An 18888-nucleotide genomic window follows, 5' to 3' on the forward strand; every position below is an offset into this window, starting at 1 on the left:
TATGGATGCCCAAGGAACAATGTTGGGAAATGATGGGAAAGGAAGTATCGATCAAAAGATCGAATGAAGGGGGGAATGTAATGAAAGTGCTGATTCAATTCCAGACAGGGGGGCACACCTACCAACTGAGGGAATAAAGGGGGCAAGCAGAGACACCTGGTGGAGAAAACGTCAGAACTCTGGGGGCTGTAATTATTGGTTTCGGACGAAAAGTCCGAATAAAAATTACGGACCCCACCAAAAGACTTAAAACACACACCACCAAAAGTTCTACCTACCAAAAGTTCAAACTTCTCGTGGTATGTGTTTCGGTGGGGCCAGTACAAAAAAAAGCCAGGGGCTGCGGGGGGTGTCCCCCGGATCTCCCAACCACAATACTGTATAGTATAGTGAGTGGGGTGTTGCGGGCGACACCCCTGCAGCTCACCCAAAGTTTTTAAAAAAAGAAGAAAAAAAATGAAAAGAAAAGGACCCTGCGGTGCTGGTTTCCGATCACGGAAGTGAAAGGGAACGGGCACTGCAGAGACACAGTGTGTCTGAAGGGAAGGTAAGTAGGGGGGTGGGGGTGTGGTGGGGTGTGTTGGGGGTGTGAGTGGGGGAGTGTGTGGGGGTGAGTTTGAATCTGTGTGATTTTAATGGATGTCTGCGTGGGAAATGTACAAACATTTCTGTGTTGCGTGCATTTCCCATGCGGACATTTCCGACGCGGACCATTCCGGGACGGTAAAATCACGCAGATCCGTAATTATCTGTCTCTCTCACTTTCCCTTTTACACTCACTCACACTCTCCCTCTCTCTCTGCATTCAGCCTAGAGAGGGTTCCTCTTTTTATAGCAATGACATGAGGGCCCTTGTAGATACCAGCATGAGGGAAGGGAAACAACAGGTAAACACACACTGCAGAGGACTCACCGTTGGGTATTGTCCTGAAGGCCTGAATCATACATATGTCCTGTGAACTGCAGCCAAGGGATGGGGGAAGCTGGACCCAATCTACTCATTTACAGCAGACCAGAGTCACTGAGATAGAACTGGGGGACGTGATAAAGTCCGGCAAACCATTCTCACGGTTGCTAACCCAAGCTGGGGAAGCTGGCGTGATTCATACACACAACACCACCACTGTCTTAATTGCCCATTAGCTAGTGGGCATGGGAACGGGGAGGTGGACTGGAGCTGTATGCCTCGAATAACCAATCAGACAGTAAGTTTGGATGTCCCTGTGAAGTAACTAGCCCTCACAGAGTAAATTACAATGTTTATAAAGGTTGCTATCTTGCAGGTGGAGTGTGAATGTCTCCCTTCCCACTAGTTTAGGGTGTCTTGTGTTCCATTCACTGTGATGCTGACCAATGGCAGGTAAATCAAGAACCAGAGGTGAGCATAAATGTTTCTTACTTATTGCAAACGGTTTGCTTTGCGGGAATAGTGTGAAAGCAATGTGGGAGGAAATGAACCAAGCGAGGGCAGAACTATTTGCTCCAATCATATTTCACTAACATATGTTTAGTTATAAGGGAATGACGTAACTCAGCCAATAGTGTTCTTGGGAACTGTAAAACACAAAGCTTGAAGTGCAACAGTTCCTAACAGTATAAACATTGTATTTCGTGAATAAAAATGATGTTCATTATATGGCAGTTTGTACGCCGTCATCCTTCCATTCTGGTCAACTCTTCTGTTTGATTTGTGCTCATCCAGCTGTAATAAACAGTATTACGTCTTGCCCGGTGTGTGCTCCTTTTTGGACTACCTGTGGTAATTATTTATTAGGAGGTTCGGAGGACCCCTGGTACATTATCGAGAACAGGGAACTGAGAAGGAAGTTGTGTGGGGTGTGGTCTGGGGGCAAGTGGTTGCAGACTGGCAGTGCCAGCAAAGGACCCAGACTGAGTGACCGGAGAGCATCGGAGAGATACATACCCCACATGAAAAGATGGTGAAAGAAACGCATGACACCACACCAAGCAATTGGCTCGACTCACTTTTTGCCTTGGTACCGGGATGGCTGGGCACTGTTTTCAAAATAATTGTCTCAGTGCTCGCCGTGATGCTTGTTGTGGTCTGGGTTGGCCAGTGTCGAGGAAAGTAATGAACTTAAAGAACAGCATCCCAGGATGAGTGCGGTAGAGGACGGAGTACATGTGGTTTTCATAGCACCCCCACCAAATATAGAAGATTATGGTGTTTTTTGGGTAGCCTGCTCCTCAGATGGGCAGGATTGTTCGATAATTGGAGACACACTCGAAGGATACAAACAGGAAGGAAGCATATGAGCAGAGTAACTAGGTTATGGATGCCCAAGGAACAATGTTGGGAAATGATGGGGAAGGAAGTATTGATCAAAAGATCGAATGAAGGGGGGAATGTAATGAAGGTGCTGATTCAGCTCCAGACAGGGGGGCACACCTACCAACTGAGGGAGTAAAGGGGGCAAGCAGAGACACCTCCTAGTGTGGAGAAAACGACAGAACTCTGGGGGCTGTAATTATCGGTTTCGGACGAAAAGTCAGAATAAAAATTACAGACCCCACCAAAAGACCTAAAACACACACCACCAAAAGTTCTACCTACCAAAAGTTCAAACTTCTCGTGGTATGTGTTTAGGTGTTTCGGTGGGGCCAGTACAAAAAAAAAGCCAGGGGCTGCGGGGGGTGTCCCCCGGATCCCCCACCCACTATATTGTATAGTATAGTGAGTGGGGTGTTGCGGGCGACACCCCTGCAGCTCACCCAAAGTTTTTAAAAAAAGAAGAAAAAAATGAAAAGAAAAGGACCCTGCGGTGCCAGTTTCCGATCACGGAAGTGAAAGGGAACGGGCACTGCAGAGACACAGTGTGTCTGAAGGGAAGGTAAGTAAGGGGGTGGGGGTGTGGTGGGGGTGTGTTGGGGGTGTGAGTGGGGGAGTGTGTGTGTGTGAGTTTGAATCTGTGTGATTTTAATGGATGTCTGCATGGGAAATGTACGAACATTTCTGTGTTGCGTGCATTTCCCATGCGGACATTTCCGACGCGGACCATTCCGCGATGGTAAAATCACGCAGATCCGTAATTATCTGTCTCTCTCACTCTCCCTTTTACACTCACTCACACTCTCCCTCTCTCTCTGCATTCAACCTAGAGAGGGATCCTCTTTTTATAGCAATGACATGAGGGCCCTTGCAGATACCGTCATGAGGGAAGGGAAACAACAGGTAAACACACACTGCAGAGGACTCACGGTTGGGTTTTGTCCTGAAGGCCTGAATCATACGTATGTCCTGTGAACTGCAGCCAAGGGATGGGGAAGCTGGACCCAATCTGCTCATTTACAGCAGACCAGAGTCACTGAGATAGAACTGGGTGACGTGATAAAGGCCGGCAAACCATTCTCATGGTTGCTAACCCAAGCTGGGGAAGCTGGCATGATTCATACACACAACACCACCACTGTCTTAATTGCCCATTAGCTAGTGGGCATGGGAACGGGGAGGTGGACTGGAGCTGTATGCCTCGAATAACCAATCAGACAGTAAGTTTGGATGTCCCTGCGAAGTAACTAGCCCTCACAGAGTAAATTACAATGTTTATAAAGGTTGCTATCTTGCAGGTGGAGTGTGAATGGTCTCACTTCCCACTAGTTCAGGGTGTCTTGTGTTCCATTCGCTTTGATGCTGACCAATGGCAGGTAAATCAAGAACCAGAGGTGAGCATAAATGTTTCTTACTTATTGCAAACGGTTTGCTTTGTGGGAATAGTGTGAAAGCAATGTGAGAGGAAATGAACCAAGCGGGGGCAGAACTATTTGCTCCAATCATATTTCACTAACATATGTTTAGTTATAAGGGAATGACATAACTCAGCCAATAGTGTTCGTGGGAACTGTAAAACACAAACTTGAGGTGCAACAGTTCCAAACAGTATAAACATTGTATTTCGTGAATAAAAATGATGTTCACTATATGGCAGTTTGTACGCTGTCATCCTTCCATTCTGGTCAACTCTTCTGTTTGATTTGTGCTCATCCAGCTGTAATAAACAGTGTTACGTCTTGCCCGGTGTGTGCTCCTTTTTGGACTACCTGTGGTAATTATTTATTAGGAGGTTCGGAGGACCCCTGGTACATTATCGAGAACAGGGAACTGAGAAGGGAGTTGTGTGGGGTGTGGTCTGGGGGGCAAGTGGTTGCAGACTGGCAGCGCCAGCAAAGGACCCAGACTGAGTGACCGGAAAGCATCGGTCACATATTCTCTTCGAATTGAATTGTGACGTCTGTTGTTGCTATTTTGTTTGATATGGGTCTCGGCCCAGGGAGGCCATTCTGGAAGTGTCCTAGTTGTGACAGGCCGTACTGGCAGGCTCAAAATAGATGGCATGAGCTAGCCGGGACGAGCTGGCCCCAGACTGACATCCTGGCAAAGAAGCAGTGGACATGGAAAAGGGGGCTGATGGCAAGGATGTGCAATTGGTGTGACTCGTGAGATTCCGAGTAACACTGTATCTGCAAGAGAACACTATAGGTCCTTGATGAGAGTATGCAATCCGTAGGCATATGCAGTTATGCTGACGGTTGCCACAAACATGATGGTCTATTGGGTATGGGCCTCATGTTGAAGGAAATTTTTACTCTGTCAAGGATTTGATCCCTAGTGTCACTGCGCTGAAAGGCATAGGTTTATGTTTTGTTCACACACAGCTGCATGATTTTTCCGTATGATTAGTGCAGGCCCACTGAGCAAATATATTCAGACAGGGTCCTTGATTCAAGAACCATTTGACACCTGTAACTTTATTAAATATGGGTATCAATTCACCAGGATGTCCAACTGCTTCTATTGCATGCCCTACCTCGCACATGCTCCAGTTTAAAGGCCATGCATGATTATATTCTTACAGCAAACAGTTGAGGGGCAGAGGAGGTGACAGAGAAAGGGGTAAAAGAGAGAAGAGCGAGAGACAGAGTGACCCATCGGAAGGGCTATAGAAGGTAAAGAAGGGTTGAAAAAATGAACAACACAATGCAACAGAACAAAGAGGAGGTGTAACTAGCGTGGTTACACAAGAGGATGGAGAACATTGGGGAATGAAAGGATGAAGTAGGACGTATTCATCCATAGAAGGCTGACAGGCAGGAGCAATCAAAGAGGGAGAGGTATGGGACACCATGGCGGGAAAAGGCGGACAAGATGATATGCAGGAAAATGGGAATTGAAGGCGCCCAGAAACTGAGGCAAGGGGAGCCGTGAAGAAGGAAATTAAGGAGTAGAGCAGAAAACAGCGTGACTATGTAAGAACGAGACATGGGAATCAATGAAGGAGAACATAGGAAGTTGAACAGAGAAAGCAAGTACAAGGAACAAACGAATGATGTAGCCAGTGGCAGCCCATTGTTTGTAGCCGCTCTGCTGCCTGTGTTCCTCTTCCCCTTTCTAAGGAATTTGGAGCCTTGACTGCAACGCAGTTAGTGCCTTGTTTCAGGAACAGGAAATTGTCAGGCCAGGGATACATGCAGTGTTTTGCGCCTTGAAACACTTGTATATAGGCGCTTTATAAATGCCATATCATGTCATGTTCCACCCGACTTAATTTTACAAGTGGCCGAGGCTCTGCTATACCTACGGCCTGGCTGCTCCCTGATGGTAATCTGGTTGGGTACTATATGTGTTTGCAGTGCTGAGTAACACCCTGAGTTATACGCATAGCGTTACGTTGTGCTAAACTAATTCCTGTTCCCGAGTCCCTTGCCGCTCTCTGTTAACTACCAGAAAAAGAAACTCACCAGGTACCTTACAGATTATCTATAATTTATGATTAGAGCTGGTTACTGATTACTGGTGACATGTTTACCCTTCCGTTTCTTACCCCTGCGTTGTGTACGTGTTTCTCCAAAGTCCCGACCTTCTCCTTCCTCTGGAAAAGATACGTAACGATTTCAGACGCGTTCGTGTTCGTGGCCAGCGCCCCCCCCTCCCCCCGCGAGCAAATGTACACTACTCGACCTTGCTGTAATGTGCATGAACGAAGATTGTGCACTGCAGGACATCAAGCAGCACTGCACCTCACCATGCCACTGTTGACAGCATCACCGAGTGTGCATTACAATAACACGTGTTTTAAATAGCTCATTTTGAACACAGGAATGCACCTTTGATACATACTAGGTAACAGGTGTCATCATTGACTTTACTCGGCACGCTCATTTTATTGTCAATAGAGAAAAGACAAGAAGTTGCGTTGGGATGTGTGCCTGAAAATGTCAGGCTGCACATATATCTAAACAGCAGGCACTCAACCGACTGGGCTAGCTTGTGGAGAGCTGCCAAATAACATAAGTTTCAGGTTTTGTTTTTGTGAGCCGAAGCCCAGTCACCCAAGCTCTGAGTGTCGGCCCTTTCGCCATTTTACAATCTCAACATGGAGCAGCACGATCGGCTCACTCTGAGTGCATGCTCGGCCTGGGTAATAGCATTCTGAAAGTTGCTTCTCTGTCACTGTGTGTTGAATATTAAAACGTTGTGCCTCATTTTGATGAGTGTCTGAAAGACTCAAATTGCACTTTGAATACAGGACACTTTTCATGTGTTTCACTGCAATGACATTTGTTCATGTGGTTTGAAAATGCTGCATGAATGTGACGGCATTGCAGCATGAAGAAAACACGGGTCAGGAGCAGGATTTACAAAGCATTTTTCAATGAGATGTGTCATCGGGCCCTCAGCATTATTTGGGAAAGATCTGAGCGTAATGATTGCATGGCGTTGTTTTACATTCTGGCTGTGGGTACATAAAAAAGGAAGTGTGAGGAGGCTCGGTTTTTCTTCCTGGTACTGAACACGTCTGCACTCTGCAGCTAGCCCAAACATCACAGAAAGGCCACCAGCACTTACTTGCCCCTTTATCAGGCCCTACATTAAAACTACCCAGCTCTGTCATACTTCGTGTTCCTATAATTATCCACCCGCCTCTTAACGTTGCCTTTCTTTATCTGACCCTGCCTCCCCCTCTCTGACTATTGGCTGCTGTGAGGGTGCCCCCCTGGCTCTGGCAGTCACACTGCACTCATGGTGCGCTTGTTGTCTTTCTCTTTTAAACACGTGTACGGGTTAACATGCAAATCCAGGCGTAACGATCTCCATTAGAGAGAATACATGGCCATTTTCTTTTGACGTCCTGGGTGGAAAGGAGGAATTATGTTATGTTGGCTTTACAATATGAATACATTGTGATCTGAGGGTCTCCATTTATTAATATTGTAAAGCCAAAAGATTAGGTGAGTATTTCATCTTAATCGTTTGCTTTCATTTGAATGCCGAGCTCATGCTTTAGGAGTTTCTTTTCTTCTTTATGTTACACTGAGAGATGGCAACATTCCATAATGCCATTCTGATTCGTCCCCTGGCTCCATTTCTTGACTTACATTGTTTTAAAAGCCCTGTTCCATCCACATTTGCAGGTGACATTTCAGTACATGTCACACAATGGGGGAAGCACACTGAGTACTTTCTATAGAGGAAAATACATAAGTGATTGGCAGGAATGGTCCAAAGCTGCAGGTAGCAGCCCCTCACTTTTATTGCAGCCCTGGAAAGGGTAGCATGGTACTAAGGCTAGACATGTGTGTTGCCATCACTGGTTTTCTCAAGTGTTTTTCACAAAACATTGCATGCAACAAACACCGTTATCCCTCCATATGTAGCATTTTCTGTAAAGTCCTGAATTGGTGCAATTCATGGATGAGGTTTGAGAGTCACTTTTCTGCACTGAGGACCTCTTTTTTTATGTGCCAGGGACTATTTTTGTCCCATGTGCAGGGCACTATGTCTGTGTGTGCTTGACAGAGGCACCCGACGAGAGGGCGGCTGCATTGCCCCCCTAATTGTTGACATGTGCCCCCCTCCTCTCTGGCAGAGAACTCTTTTCAATAGTCATAAAGGTGCTCATTTGCACAGCTGTCATTCGCGCGTTTGCCGGCGCTTTGCTTCGCCCACATTCTTTCTGGAATCAATAGGCTAGGAATATCACTGGGGTGGGGGCCATCACTGCTAGGAGTAGGCGTCGTACATGCTGGGCACGCCATTGTTTTCCAAATGTGCAGCTTATACTTTCACAGAAAAAACTAAAAAGACATTTCCAAACTGAAACTTGCATCTGAAACTTACATCCACTAGTTTTCTTTAAACTGTGCTTTGTTTTTTTGTTTGACTATAACGCAAATATCCTGTGATGTTTGTTTCCCTTCCTTTGTGTTTTATCGCGTTACATTGCAAAATATGTTCTATGCTTTTCAAACTGCTTAATCACAAATAAATGCTTCTATTGTGCTGACAGCAGTTATTAGGAAACTACACTGTGTGCTCATGGGTGCCAGCATTTGATTTTCACTACTGGGGCAGTATACACCCACCCGGGCAGTAAATATAAGCAAGCAACCAAACCAACCCATCCCTTGGACACTTCATAGTACTTGTTTGTTTATACGGAATTGCAAAAAGTCATAAGATTCACAGACACTTTTAAATATATAATGTATCTCAGCAACAGGTCCTCAACCTACTGATCTACCCCTGTAGCCTTCCACAGTAAGGCGTGTCTCTGGATCCCTTAATGTACTCAAAATCACTGCATTACCAACAGTGCTGTTCATGTAAATGACTTCATAGTCAACAGTACTTCATCTCCAGCCAAACTGACCTTGGGCATGCATTAATTGAGGATATGCCAGTGGCTGCTTGTCCATAATGGGTGAGTATGCGCTGACCCACAGGCACCCTCGCCCATTATGGAGGAGCCAAGGAGCCAGCCAGTGAAAACAATGAGTGCTCCCTCAGCTATTTTTTGCAGCTGAAGGAGCACTCATGGGCTCGCTTCAACTGTCAAAGGGAAACCCGGTTTCCGACAGTTCTGGTCCCCAATCACACATGTCCAATAGGCCATGCAAAGACGGGGGCATTTTTTTTCTACAACCTTGAATGGCCCTTTGGGGATGCTGGTTAGGGTTGCCACCTTCTCGGGTTCATTTCAGACACCCCATATTTTGAGAGCTTTGTCTGGTTATCCGGTTAACAGACAATACGCCTGGATTTTATCTGTGTCCTGAGATGGCATTCAGAGTTTGAAGGCACATAAGCCTGTGCAAGCGACTGGGGTTTTAAGGTGTGTCAGCCAGAGCTGAAAGGGCTTTCTGCAGTGTTCCTTCGAGCTATGATTTACAGCTCTGTTAGATAAAGGCCGCCCAGTAGACATTAACTAATGTAAAATTTGGTAATTTGGGAAGTTTACCTTAAGTGACCTTTTCATGCGCAAAGCTCCAACTCTTCATGCAAAGCAGTAACGTTGGGGCTGTTATGTTTCACAGCCCATATGCAGACACCAGGTCTCCCAAGCTATTTGATTCATTTGTGAAATAAAAGGCCCGCTTTATATGTAAAGCAATTTACAAAGATGTCTGCTTGTTGGAAAGCAAAACCACTGTGTTTTTCTTCTTCAGAGCTGCACATTGTATTTACAGATATGCAAGACAATGTGGTGGATGCCTTTTTTCAATAATGCAAAAAGCAAACAACGCTCATTAAAATACATTTCTGCTTCACAACCACCATGTAAAGGAGGCAGTGAAGGGAAAGAAGCCGACAAGTGGACAGGGTTTGCTTTTAGTCCAATATCAATATGAATTTGATTTGTGGTACAAACATTTACGAAAAGCTAATCTACAAGTCCCAGAATGCAAACCGAAGTTAAATGAACAGCCAGTGCGTGGTGAGAGATGTCAGCCACGTTATGGGACCACTTCTCAATGCTTTAGGCTTTCTTGGAATGTAGTCTCTTCTCTGCAGATCTATAAAGCTAATCAACAGCAACTGAGAGTTGCACCATTATTATTCACAGTTTATAAGTTGCTAGCTAGGAAATGGGTTATGTATTATTGCGCTTTCACTAAAGCACTTTTCATAGAACATGCACATACAATATCATCCATCTGGGGCCAGATTACAGAAACTGTGCACTGGTGCAAGCGCAAAGTTGCCAGAATTAGCACTAGGGCAACGTTTGACCTATTTTTAAAAACACAGGGAAACATTAGAAAACCATTGCACCACAAGTAAAGTTTGGCTTATTAAAAACACCAGGGCTAAAATTGTCCTTGTGCAAAAAAGATGCATTTTCACTGCATTTTTGCACCCGGACAAAATTTTCCCTAGTGCTACTACTACTCTGCAACTTTGCACTTGCACCAGTGCAATGTTTCTGTAATCTGGCCCCTGAAGTTGGTACTCATTTATCGATCTCATGAAAGTCTGGGCTGGCCTTGCCGGGTTTTGTACCTGCCACCTACAGATCACACAAAGATGGCAGCAGAGATCAGAGAACAATGAACCTGCCTAACTGTCTTACCGTCAAAATATATGTAATATAATTTATATAATTTAGTGAAATGTAATTTTCAGCCTTACTTAATTCATTTTTATTTCAATAATGTAGATTGCTTTTAAAAACTAATTTAGTATGTTAAAAAAATACAAGCATGTTTCTTTCACTCCCATTGCGATTGCACTATAGATTTCAAATCTATAAAAGGGGCCTGCAAAGGGAACGTGGCTTCTAAAAGTGTAGGCGGGGCTCCAAGTATGGTTTATGCTTCAAACAAAGGTGGGTCACCCTAATGCTGGCTGTGGAACTGCATGTTTCCATGTGTGAGGGGGTGCTCCTGCACCTCGCCGCACATACAAACGGAGTGGGGCTCTTCATCATCAGCGCTCTGGCCCTTGCTCATGTGCAGCAACCAGGAAGCACTCTTTGCTTTGCTTTCCTGTTCGTCCTACATGGGAGCTAGAGCCCTGGGAGGAATCTTCAGGACTGGGTCAGAAGGTACATTAATTTAAATGTTTGTGCATGCGTGCATGCTTGTGTTGTGTGGAATCAGTCTCGGGTGGATAGCTCAGTGGCAATGTACTCGTCTTGAAAGCAAGACGATGAGGGGCAACACAGGCTCAATCCCCGGGTCCACGCTTAGCAACCTCTGGGTTGTAAGCGAGTTATAAATAACCCATTACAATGAGTAACTGGATGATGATGGGTGTGTCTCTACATGAGCAAGTCTATGTTGTGTGAATGTGTTTGTGGTGGGCTTCAGCTGTTTATGACAGGTGCAGGGTCGGGGGGTTATGCAAATATGCAAATGCCATTGTTCCACAACATCCCTCTCCACTGGCCAGTCAGCTCCTCTTTTGAGGCACTGTGGGCATCAGGTGGCAGGCACAGCATGTTTCTACTGGGCATAGATGATCCAGTAGAATATACCATGATTCACATTGATTGTGTGTGTGCGAGGTGCTGAGGGGCTACGGGGTGGCATGTCATTTTCTACTGGGCATCTATAAAAAAGCATGCATGATAAGTTTTATTTTGTAGCTAAACTGACATTTTCATGCAGCCAGTCTATCAATTTCTAACTGTAGCATGGCATTTTGTATTGGGCATCTTTGATAAAAAAAAAGCATGAGTATTATTACTTGGCTAGACTGGCATTTTGGTGCAAGCAGTCTAGCCATTTCTTACTGTGACATGATCATTTGTATTGGGCAACTTTGATAAAGCAAGCATGATATGTGTTATTAAGTGGCTAGACTGGCGTGTTGATGCAGCCAGTTTGCACATGGTTTTATACTGTGGCATGGAATTCTTAACAGTAAAACCAACTGGATTATGTTCTTATGTGGGATACAGCATATACTGGCAGAACAAGCATGGGCATGTTTTCTTATACTATCATTACTGGCATTATGTGCAAAGCAAATAGGAGTATGTTCTTATATGGGAATACTGACATATATTGGTGCAGCCAGCATGGAAATGTATGGGAACAGCCAGGTTGAAAATGTTTTTATACTGGCATATATTGTGGGCAAAGACATCATGAAAATGTGTTGGGGAAATGTTCCTGTGCACTGTCAGTGACTTGCATCTATTGGATTTTTGAATGAGTTACCCTACAAAACAAATTGCAAACTGTTTGGCTTTTTAGCCAGTTTTTCATTTAAAAAAATGTGCTCTAAAATGCACAATTTGAAGCCATTATATAAAAAAATTCTCAGGTGTGGGGGAGGAATCCCACTCAACACCTCTTGAATGGTTTTCACTTCATCGCTTCACTTAGTCGCTCTGGCATTTTTGGGGGAAATATTTACACCACTCCAATCAAAAAATGTACCCGCTGCCACTGGGATGTATAGCCAGAAACTGAAAACTGTAAACAATTCTAAAGAGCAATATGAGATTCCGGCAACCATTGCTAAAGAAGAAAGGGAGCAGTTGCCTCCTTTCCAGGGTCGGCCTTAGCGGCGGCAGCACCCTTGGTGGTTTAAGAAAAATGTGTCTGCCTACCCCGTGCTCCCCTGTTCAATGAAGGGGAGAGGGGTCTCATTTCTTTAAAACTCCCTGCTCCTGAGCCTCAGCAGGGAGTTAATCACTGGAATAGGGCTCCCATGCTAACGCATGAGCGCCCTATTCTAATGGAAACGGCCTTGCTCCCTCGTCGGATTGGGGAGGTAATCATCTCAATAGGGTGCTGATGCTTTTGCCTTCTCCCACCACACCAGTTTTGGAGAGCACTTGAAAGACTCCCCTAAGCTGGTGGCGGGGGGGCTAACGGTGCCGGGGTGGGCGCCCGGCCCGCCCTGCCCTAAGGCCGGCCCTGCTCCTTTCCCCCTTTAGTAGGAGACTGTAAATGATATTTCATCTGTTAAAGAGACTGTTGTTTACTATCATTTAAAACCTGGATATGAGTGATATCTCTTGTGTTAAAATTGCTCTTTTTGACTGGCTATTATTTAAAGCGGAGCTGTGCTGGAGCAATGTCTGCTTGACTTAAAGAGTGGAGTTTCTCGCTGAGTGAATTGTAAGTTTTTGCAACTGTTAAACATGAGTTAACTTTTAGGATGTATGCTAACTTGATGCAACACTTTTACTATTTTAACCCTACTATGAGCATACTTAATGTCAACATATAGGTACGCCACTAGTGCTTCATAGTGATAATTGTACAGTGTATGCGCCGATTGTAAGCGTTGGGGAAAGAATTATGAAAATAAAAAATAAGACAGAAACAGGAACAGGAAGGAAGGGGAGAGAGAGGGACAGTAGCAGAAAGAGTACATGAGAGAGCAAAGAAAGAAAAGTGAAAAAATAGGACTAGGAAGGGAGAGTAACTGAAGAGGGGTAAGGGCGGGGAAAGAAATAAACAAGGAAAGAAGGAAAGAAATGCTAGGCAAATGAAGAGAAAAAGATGCTGAGTGGGGGAATGAGAAGAAGAGAGATGGAGACAGGCAGGGGTGGTGCGCGTGTGAGGATGTGCGTGATGGGGCGTGAGTGAGACATATTATACAATGGGAGCAGCGAAGCTTTGCATTGCGCTCCCCAAGTCCCATTAGCTAAAGGTGGCTTCAGCTGCCCGCAACCACAGGTGCCACTTGCAAAAGCTAAAGCCAGCTGCACACACCTGAGTATCCGAAAGAATCACATGAGCACATACATGCAGAAATTCGTACTTGGAGTCATGATGCAGGCAAATCCAGCATGGCCGCAACCTAACGATAGCCGTGTATAATAACAAAAACGTCGCACAAACCTGTTGTGTTGCTGGCTGTCTCGGTGACCTGTAAAAGAAACACAGAACAGCCGGTGTTATTTCTAAACCTTACAGAGAGATATGAAGGTGGCACACCGGAAGAAAACACCCCCTCCCCCACACGCTTGCATTGCGTACTTAACTGCAGGTCCCCATTTCCCGCACTTGCGCGATATGAATAACACAAGGCCTAGTTAGAAAGATCGTTATTTTGTCCTCCCCTGTTTTCCCCTCCTTGTCTTGTCGCGCCTAGAAACACTTGTGCCCAGGCGCTCTTTATAAATGCTTCATCATATTATATCATTCATCTTCGTCCCGCTCCAGACCCGAGAGACGGCGCAAGTGTTGGCAAGAAGGCCGCAGGCGGGATAACATTGTCAGAAGAAAGGTGAAACGGTTAAGCAGCCCAGACACTCACCGATAGCGGAATGGCCAAGGCACAGCCCAGCAGGCAGGCGAAGGCCACGAGTCCCGTCCCCAGCTCCATGGTTGAAAGATGTGTGTGTTTTGTTAATGCATTGAGTTCGCTCGCCCCTTTATATTTTCGGAGGGAAGAGGGTGGGCCCATTCTGTCCAGTGACCGTCCACCCAAACAAAGAGACAGAAAGTCACGACTACAACGAGAAGTGCCGACGGCTGAAAGATGTCAGAGTGGAGATTCCGGCCGAAAGCGACACCAATTAGTATTTTGGGTCAGGGCTCTCGTCAGCTGGAAAGTCTCGCTCAAGGGAGCAAATGATGCAAGCATTACGTCTACGAGGCAGCAGGGGGTGCCGTTGGCGGCAGAGGGCTCAATGGTCAGGAGGTCGAACGCACTAACCTTGTTTATGCAGGAACAGTAATGTGCCTTCTAGGCGGCAGCAGGAGGCCTTGTTCATATGGCAGAAGGGAGCACCCTTGTCTGCACGTACCTGTAAAGAACACACTTCTGTGAAGTTTTCATCGTTTGCTTAGGCATTGTCGGATTTTCAAATCTTGAAATTAGAACACTCATGGAGGTTCAAAATCAGAACAATATGTGTAGATGTGAATATTACAATAACACTAAACACTATTTAAACAGTAGACAGCACCAACTGAGTGGCTCTTGGGCGATTTAGGCAACAGGGCCAGTGAGTGACACAATGTTCATTGTTGGAAGGCATAGGTCACATTTATAATATATCTTACATTACCAAAATGCGACAAGGCCATTCATAAATTGCATCATCAGACAGGTATGTCATCAATTGCATCATCATTACATCATCAATTACGTTATCATTACATAACAGAGAGTGGGGGAATGTCTGTGGCCATCGCCCCCCACGCTCCAGGATGGGCCTTAATGAAATATGGGAGCCCTTACATCGACCAGACCCCTAGACCCACTCTCCGCTTGCAGGGACCATTGAGGATTGCTCTAAAAGCCCCTGGCCTGACACCTCACTGTTCCGCCATGAACCAAGGACCCTAACATAAATCATCAAGACATCTCCCTTCCAATGACCCAAAACGTTGAGCCCCTGCTCAATCCAATGCAATGTGCTCCAACCTACTGCAACACATTCACTACCTGCTGATCAAAATGGTATGTGGGAAAAGAAAAATACTGCCTAAGCAGCACACCGGTCCCTGGCGGATAAAAGAGAGGGAGGGCGCAATCTAGCGGGTGCAGAATAATCACATCGACCACCTGCACAGTCTTCCTGGAGTACCATGTTGACAAGCCAGCACTTCCTCTCGCTGCACCTCTTTGTGCCATCGCTAGAGAAGCCCAGGGCCATAAACAGTCACGCTACATCCTGTGCACATGAGCACGCACCAATGTCATACTTCTTCGTCCCAGTACACAAAACAAACCGTAGGTCGTTCGTAAAAGGAATTATTTTGGAGGGTGAATGCCTTAAACTATCCAAATTTGATTTCAAATGACCTGCTGGTTAGTTGGGCATCTGACTAACCCATTGTACTTGAAAGGCGGAGAGAGAGCCCTGCCTTGTTATAATAGCCCATTCCATGTCCGACTCCAGCCTTAACTGAAATGCACGGCCAATTGATAGTCAGCTTCGCTTCCATGTGTTAATATCCCCACAAAAATATCACCATACAAAAATATCTCCATATGTTTGCAGTGATATTAAGGTATGGAACCTGCAGAGGACACCCCTGAATTATTTTTGAAGGAGCGGAGGACACCCCCACAACACCCACTTCCAAATACCCCAAAAATATCACCTATGGCCATTCCAGACGACCATATATACGGCGATATTTTTGGTGGGGATAATATGTAGTGATACCTCAGCTTCTACACTCTTTAACTGCTAAACCGAACATATCTACCCTAAAACAGAACAAAACTATGTTTGGGACCCTTTTCTTCTCATAGACATTATGTTATGCTGATTTATAGCGCATGCTGCTACCACTCAAGGGCAGTCTCCAGGCACTCGCATGGCTCTGCAAGAGGGGTGTGTGGAGGTTAGTGAAAAAATGGTTAGAGGCTAGGTTCAGAACCAGGAGAAACTGGCGTCTGTAAGTCTTGTTTTGCATGTGAGAGTTTGTGCGGAGGCCACGTGTGTTGTAACGGTATGGGCAAAATTCAGTGCCTCGGCTGTGTGATAGTGTTTTGTGTTGGTGTTGGTGTGTTGAGTGGGGTTGTGATGGATTTGGTTGTGCGCACTGGTTAGATAGTGTCCATAAGGGATACAGAGTCACGGGTGGTCGTGGCTGTATGATTATACTGTGTCTTTGTGAGTAATTGTGTTGTTGATGGTTTTATGGACTATATGGGTGAATCACTCTAGGTGTGTTTCAGCACCTATAGATGCTGCGTGTGAACATAGAATGGGCAATACTGCAGGGCCTCCGAAAGCGAGGCAGGGTAACCAGTGTCCCATGGCTGGCTAGGCAGGGGAGAGGGGGAGCAGCAGCCCAACAAATGGGCCAGCACTTCCCCCTCTCTACCATAATACTACAAAGGCGAGCACAGTCGCTGCACCAGGAAACACAGAGGGAAGGGCAGGGTGTTAATCAACACCCTGCCCTACCCACACAGGGATGCAAAACATCAGGGCCCACCAAAGGCATGAAGTGGGCAGGGGAGCTAGGCTCAGGCACCATAAGGTGTAATTAGCTGTCAGCAGATGCTGGCTGGGGCTGGCACCACAGCCCCCACCACACAGAATGACCCAAGGGACAGCCCCTGGGTCCTATATAATGGCTGCTGCAGCCAAAGACAAATCAGTTTGTGGACCCTGCACGGGGACCCAAACCAAAGAGTACTCGGTTCACTCAGAGTCTCTTCTTCTTTTTTATTGGTCAGGAGGCTTGCTGTCCACTCAGCGTCCTCCACTCTTCTTCTTCTGCTTTACTCTGAAACCAAAGTCCACTGCAACCGCAGCAGAGCCTTTGTGGAAACAGAAAAATAATATGAGGCCGGGAAGCCCAGAAAGAAACACACCAACACAGGTTACAAAGGACATACAAGTGCTTTATTTAAAAGCTACAACAGTTACCAAGTCAATTGACAAACGGATAGCTATTCGGCTCTCAGAGTAACATAAAGAACTTCAACAAGGGTTCGATGTGTTAGTGAGAGACCGTACATTGGAATACCTGGGCCTTTTATACAGTTTGTCCAGCCCTTGGCCAACCCTCTCGGGGGATAACCATTCTATGAGCCGGGCCTATGGGTTCCTTGCCAGGTCAATCCTGTAATATATGCATTTCGATTAGTTTCACTGATATAGTTGTACATTTACATATAGGTCAACGGTAGGACAAGGTCTCAGCTCGCGACCCCGACAGGTGGCCTGCAGGCATATTAATTATTCATATGTACGGAGGTCACAACGGCCAGAATCTTACTCAGAATGTCATTCGGCCTCCATTTTGATATTCAGGGTGACTTCCATATAACAAGAGAACCTAAAATGGCGGCTTAATCCAGGATGGCGACTTACATTGCTTTCTCTAAGGTCAAGACCTTGCTGTGGAGTTTGTTCGCATATGATGTTTAGACAACTTGGCGTAGGCCAATACATATACAATTGTTACGATAGGAAGCATAATATTGTTTCAATTCCGACAAACCCTCCTTTTGGCCTATGCCAAGTGCTAATATCATTTCTAATATCTTTGTAAATAACTCCATGCATTGTCGTCCATACATCCTGAATCATTATCCGTAATATCTATAGCCATTAGGTCGTTCATCAGAACCTCTTGTAACACAAACTCTTTAGATGCTGTATCTGGGGCATACATTTTGTGCCCTACTGTGCTCACTGCCTGAGCACAACATCCCCCTAGCATTGCACATATACTAGGTAGACATTGGAAACAGCAACAAAGGAATAGCAGGATTCCCAAAATAACCAGTATAACAGAAAGCACCTTCCAACCCCAGGATCGTAGAGAATCCCAGAACCAAGCACTAATACTCCAATCTCCCACAGGAACATGCACTTCTGAACTAAGGATGTGCAAGTTCTGAATTGCTTTGAAAATTGTTGGTGAGGAATCTGGTACAAAAACACAGCAAGCGGACCCCACTAATTTGCATACTCCACCACGTTCTGCCAGGATGACATCTAATGCCATCTGATTTTGGAGTGCTACCAATCTTATTGCTTTCTGTTCTAGTGTCATATTGTAGAGTATATCCATGGTCCGGTTGATGGTTCTCTCCAGTACCCTTGCTAGCCCCCTAATATTTTCAGAATTTGGTATCTGTCCCCAAAATGGCACAACTGATTTTGCTATATCTCCCAATACTTGCACAGGGGTATCTCCGTTCTCGTCCCGCCATGGGTGAGCCTTAGAAACTTCCAATGTACTAGCTATTAATACCCCAGGTAACAGGATTCCTAAATAACAGGTTCCCTGCCAATCCTTGGGCAACCAGGGAAATGCTGAACGACCACAAACGAAATAGACAGGCCCCCCTACATACAGAGGCCTGTTCTCCCCGGTCAAATTTACAATGTTCACACAACCTTCAAAATCTCCCATTGACCGAGTGCCATTTCTTTGTACACAAAAGGGGACTGAATCGGGGCTATGATTAATAGAGTAGGAAGGAGGCACAGCGTCCTTATTGCCTATCGGAGCCATTTTAAAGGAAATTAGAGTTTGAAAAGGAAGAGATAGTTTATCAGATGGCCTAATAGAAGCAACATTAGGTTTACTTCTATTTGCAAAAAGCGAGCATCCCAGGGGAGTCAATTCACGTTTCTCAAAATCATTTAAATTAGTTCCATCAACGTTCCCTGAGATACTATCATTCCAACGACCAAAGAA

General features: G+C 45.5%; 1 protein-coding gene across 1 annotated transcript in view; it reads right to left on the reverse strand.

The window, feature by feature from the left end:
- The window catches only part of LOC138503508 (astacin-like metalloendopeptidase), a 151002-nt gene extending 136894 nt beyond the window's left edge, over positions 1–14108 (reverse strand). The window contains exons 1-2 of the mRNA XM_069623294.1: positions 14021–14108; positions 13603–13630 (exon numbers count right to left, since the gene is read on the reverse strand). Of these exons, the coding sequence (XP_069479395.1) occupies positions 13603–13630; positions 14021–14089 (97 nt within the window). The 5' untranslated portion in view covers positions 14090–14108. The remainder of the gene's footprint in view (positions 1–13602; positions 13631–14020) is intronic.
- Positions 14109–18888: the final 4780 nt, after the last annotated feature.

This window comes from Ambystoma mexicanum, chromosome 11, assembly GCF_040938575.1.
Source record: "Ambystoma mexicanum isolate Mex_15411 chromosome 11, UKY_AmexF1_1, whole genome shotgun sequence".
Classification (NCBI taxonomy): Eukaryota; Metazoa; Chordata; class Amphibia; order Caudata; family Ambystomatidae; genus Ambystoma; species Ambystoma mexicanum.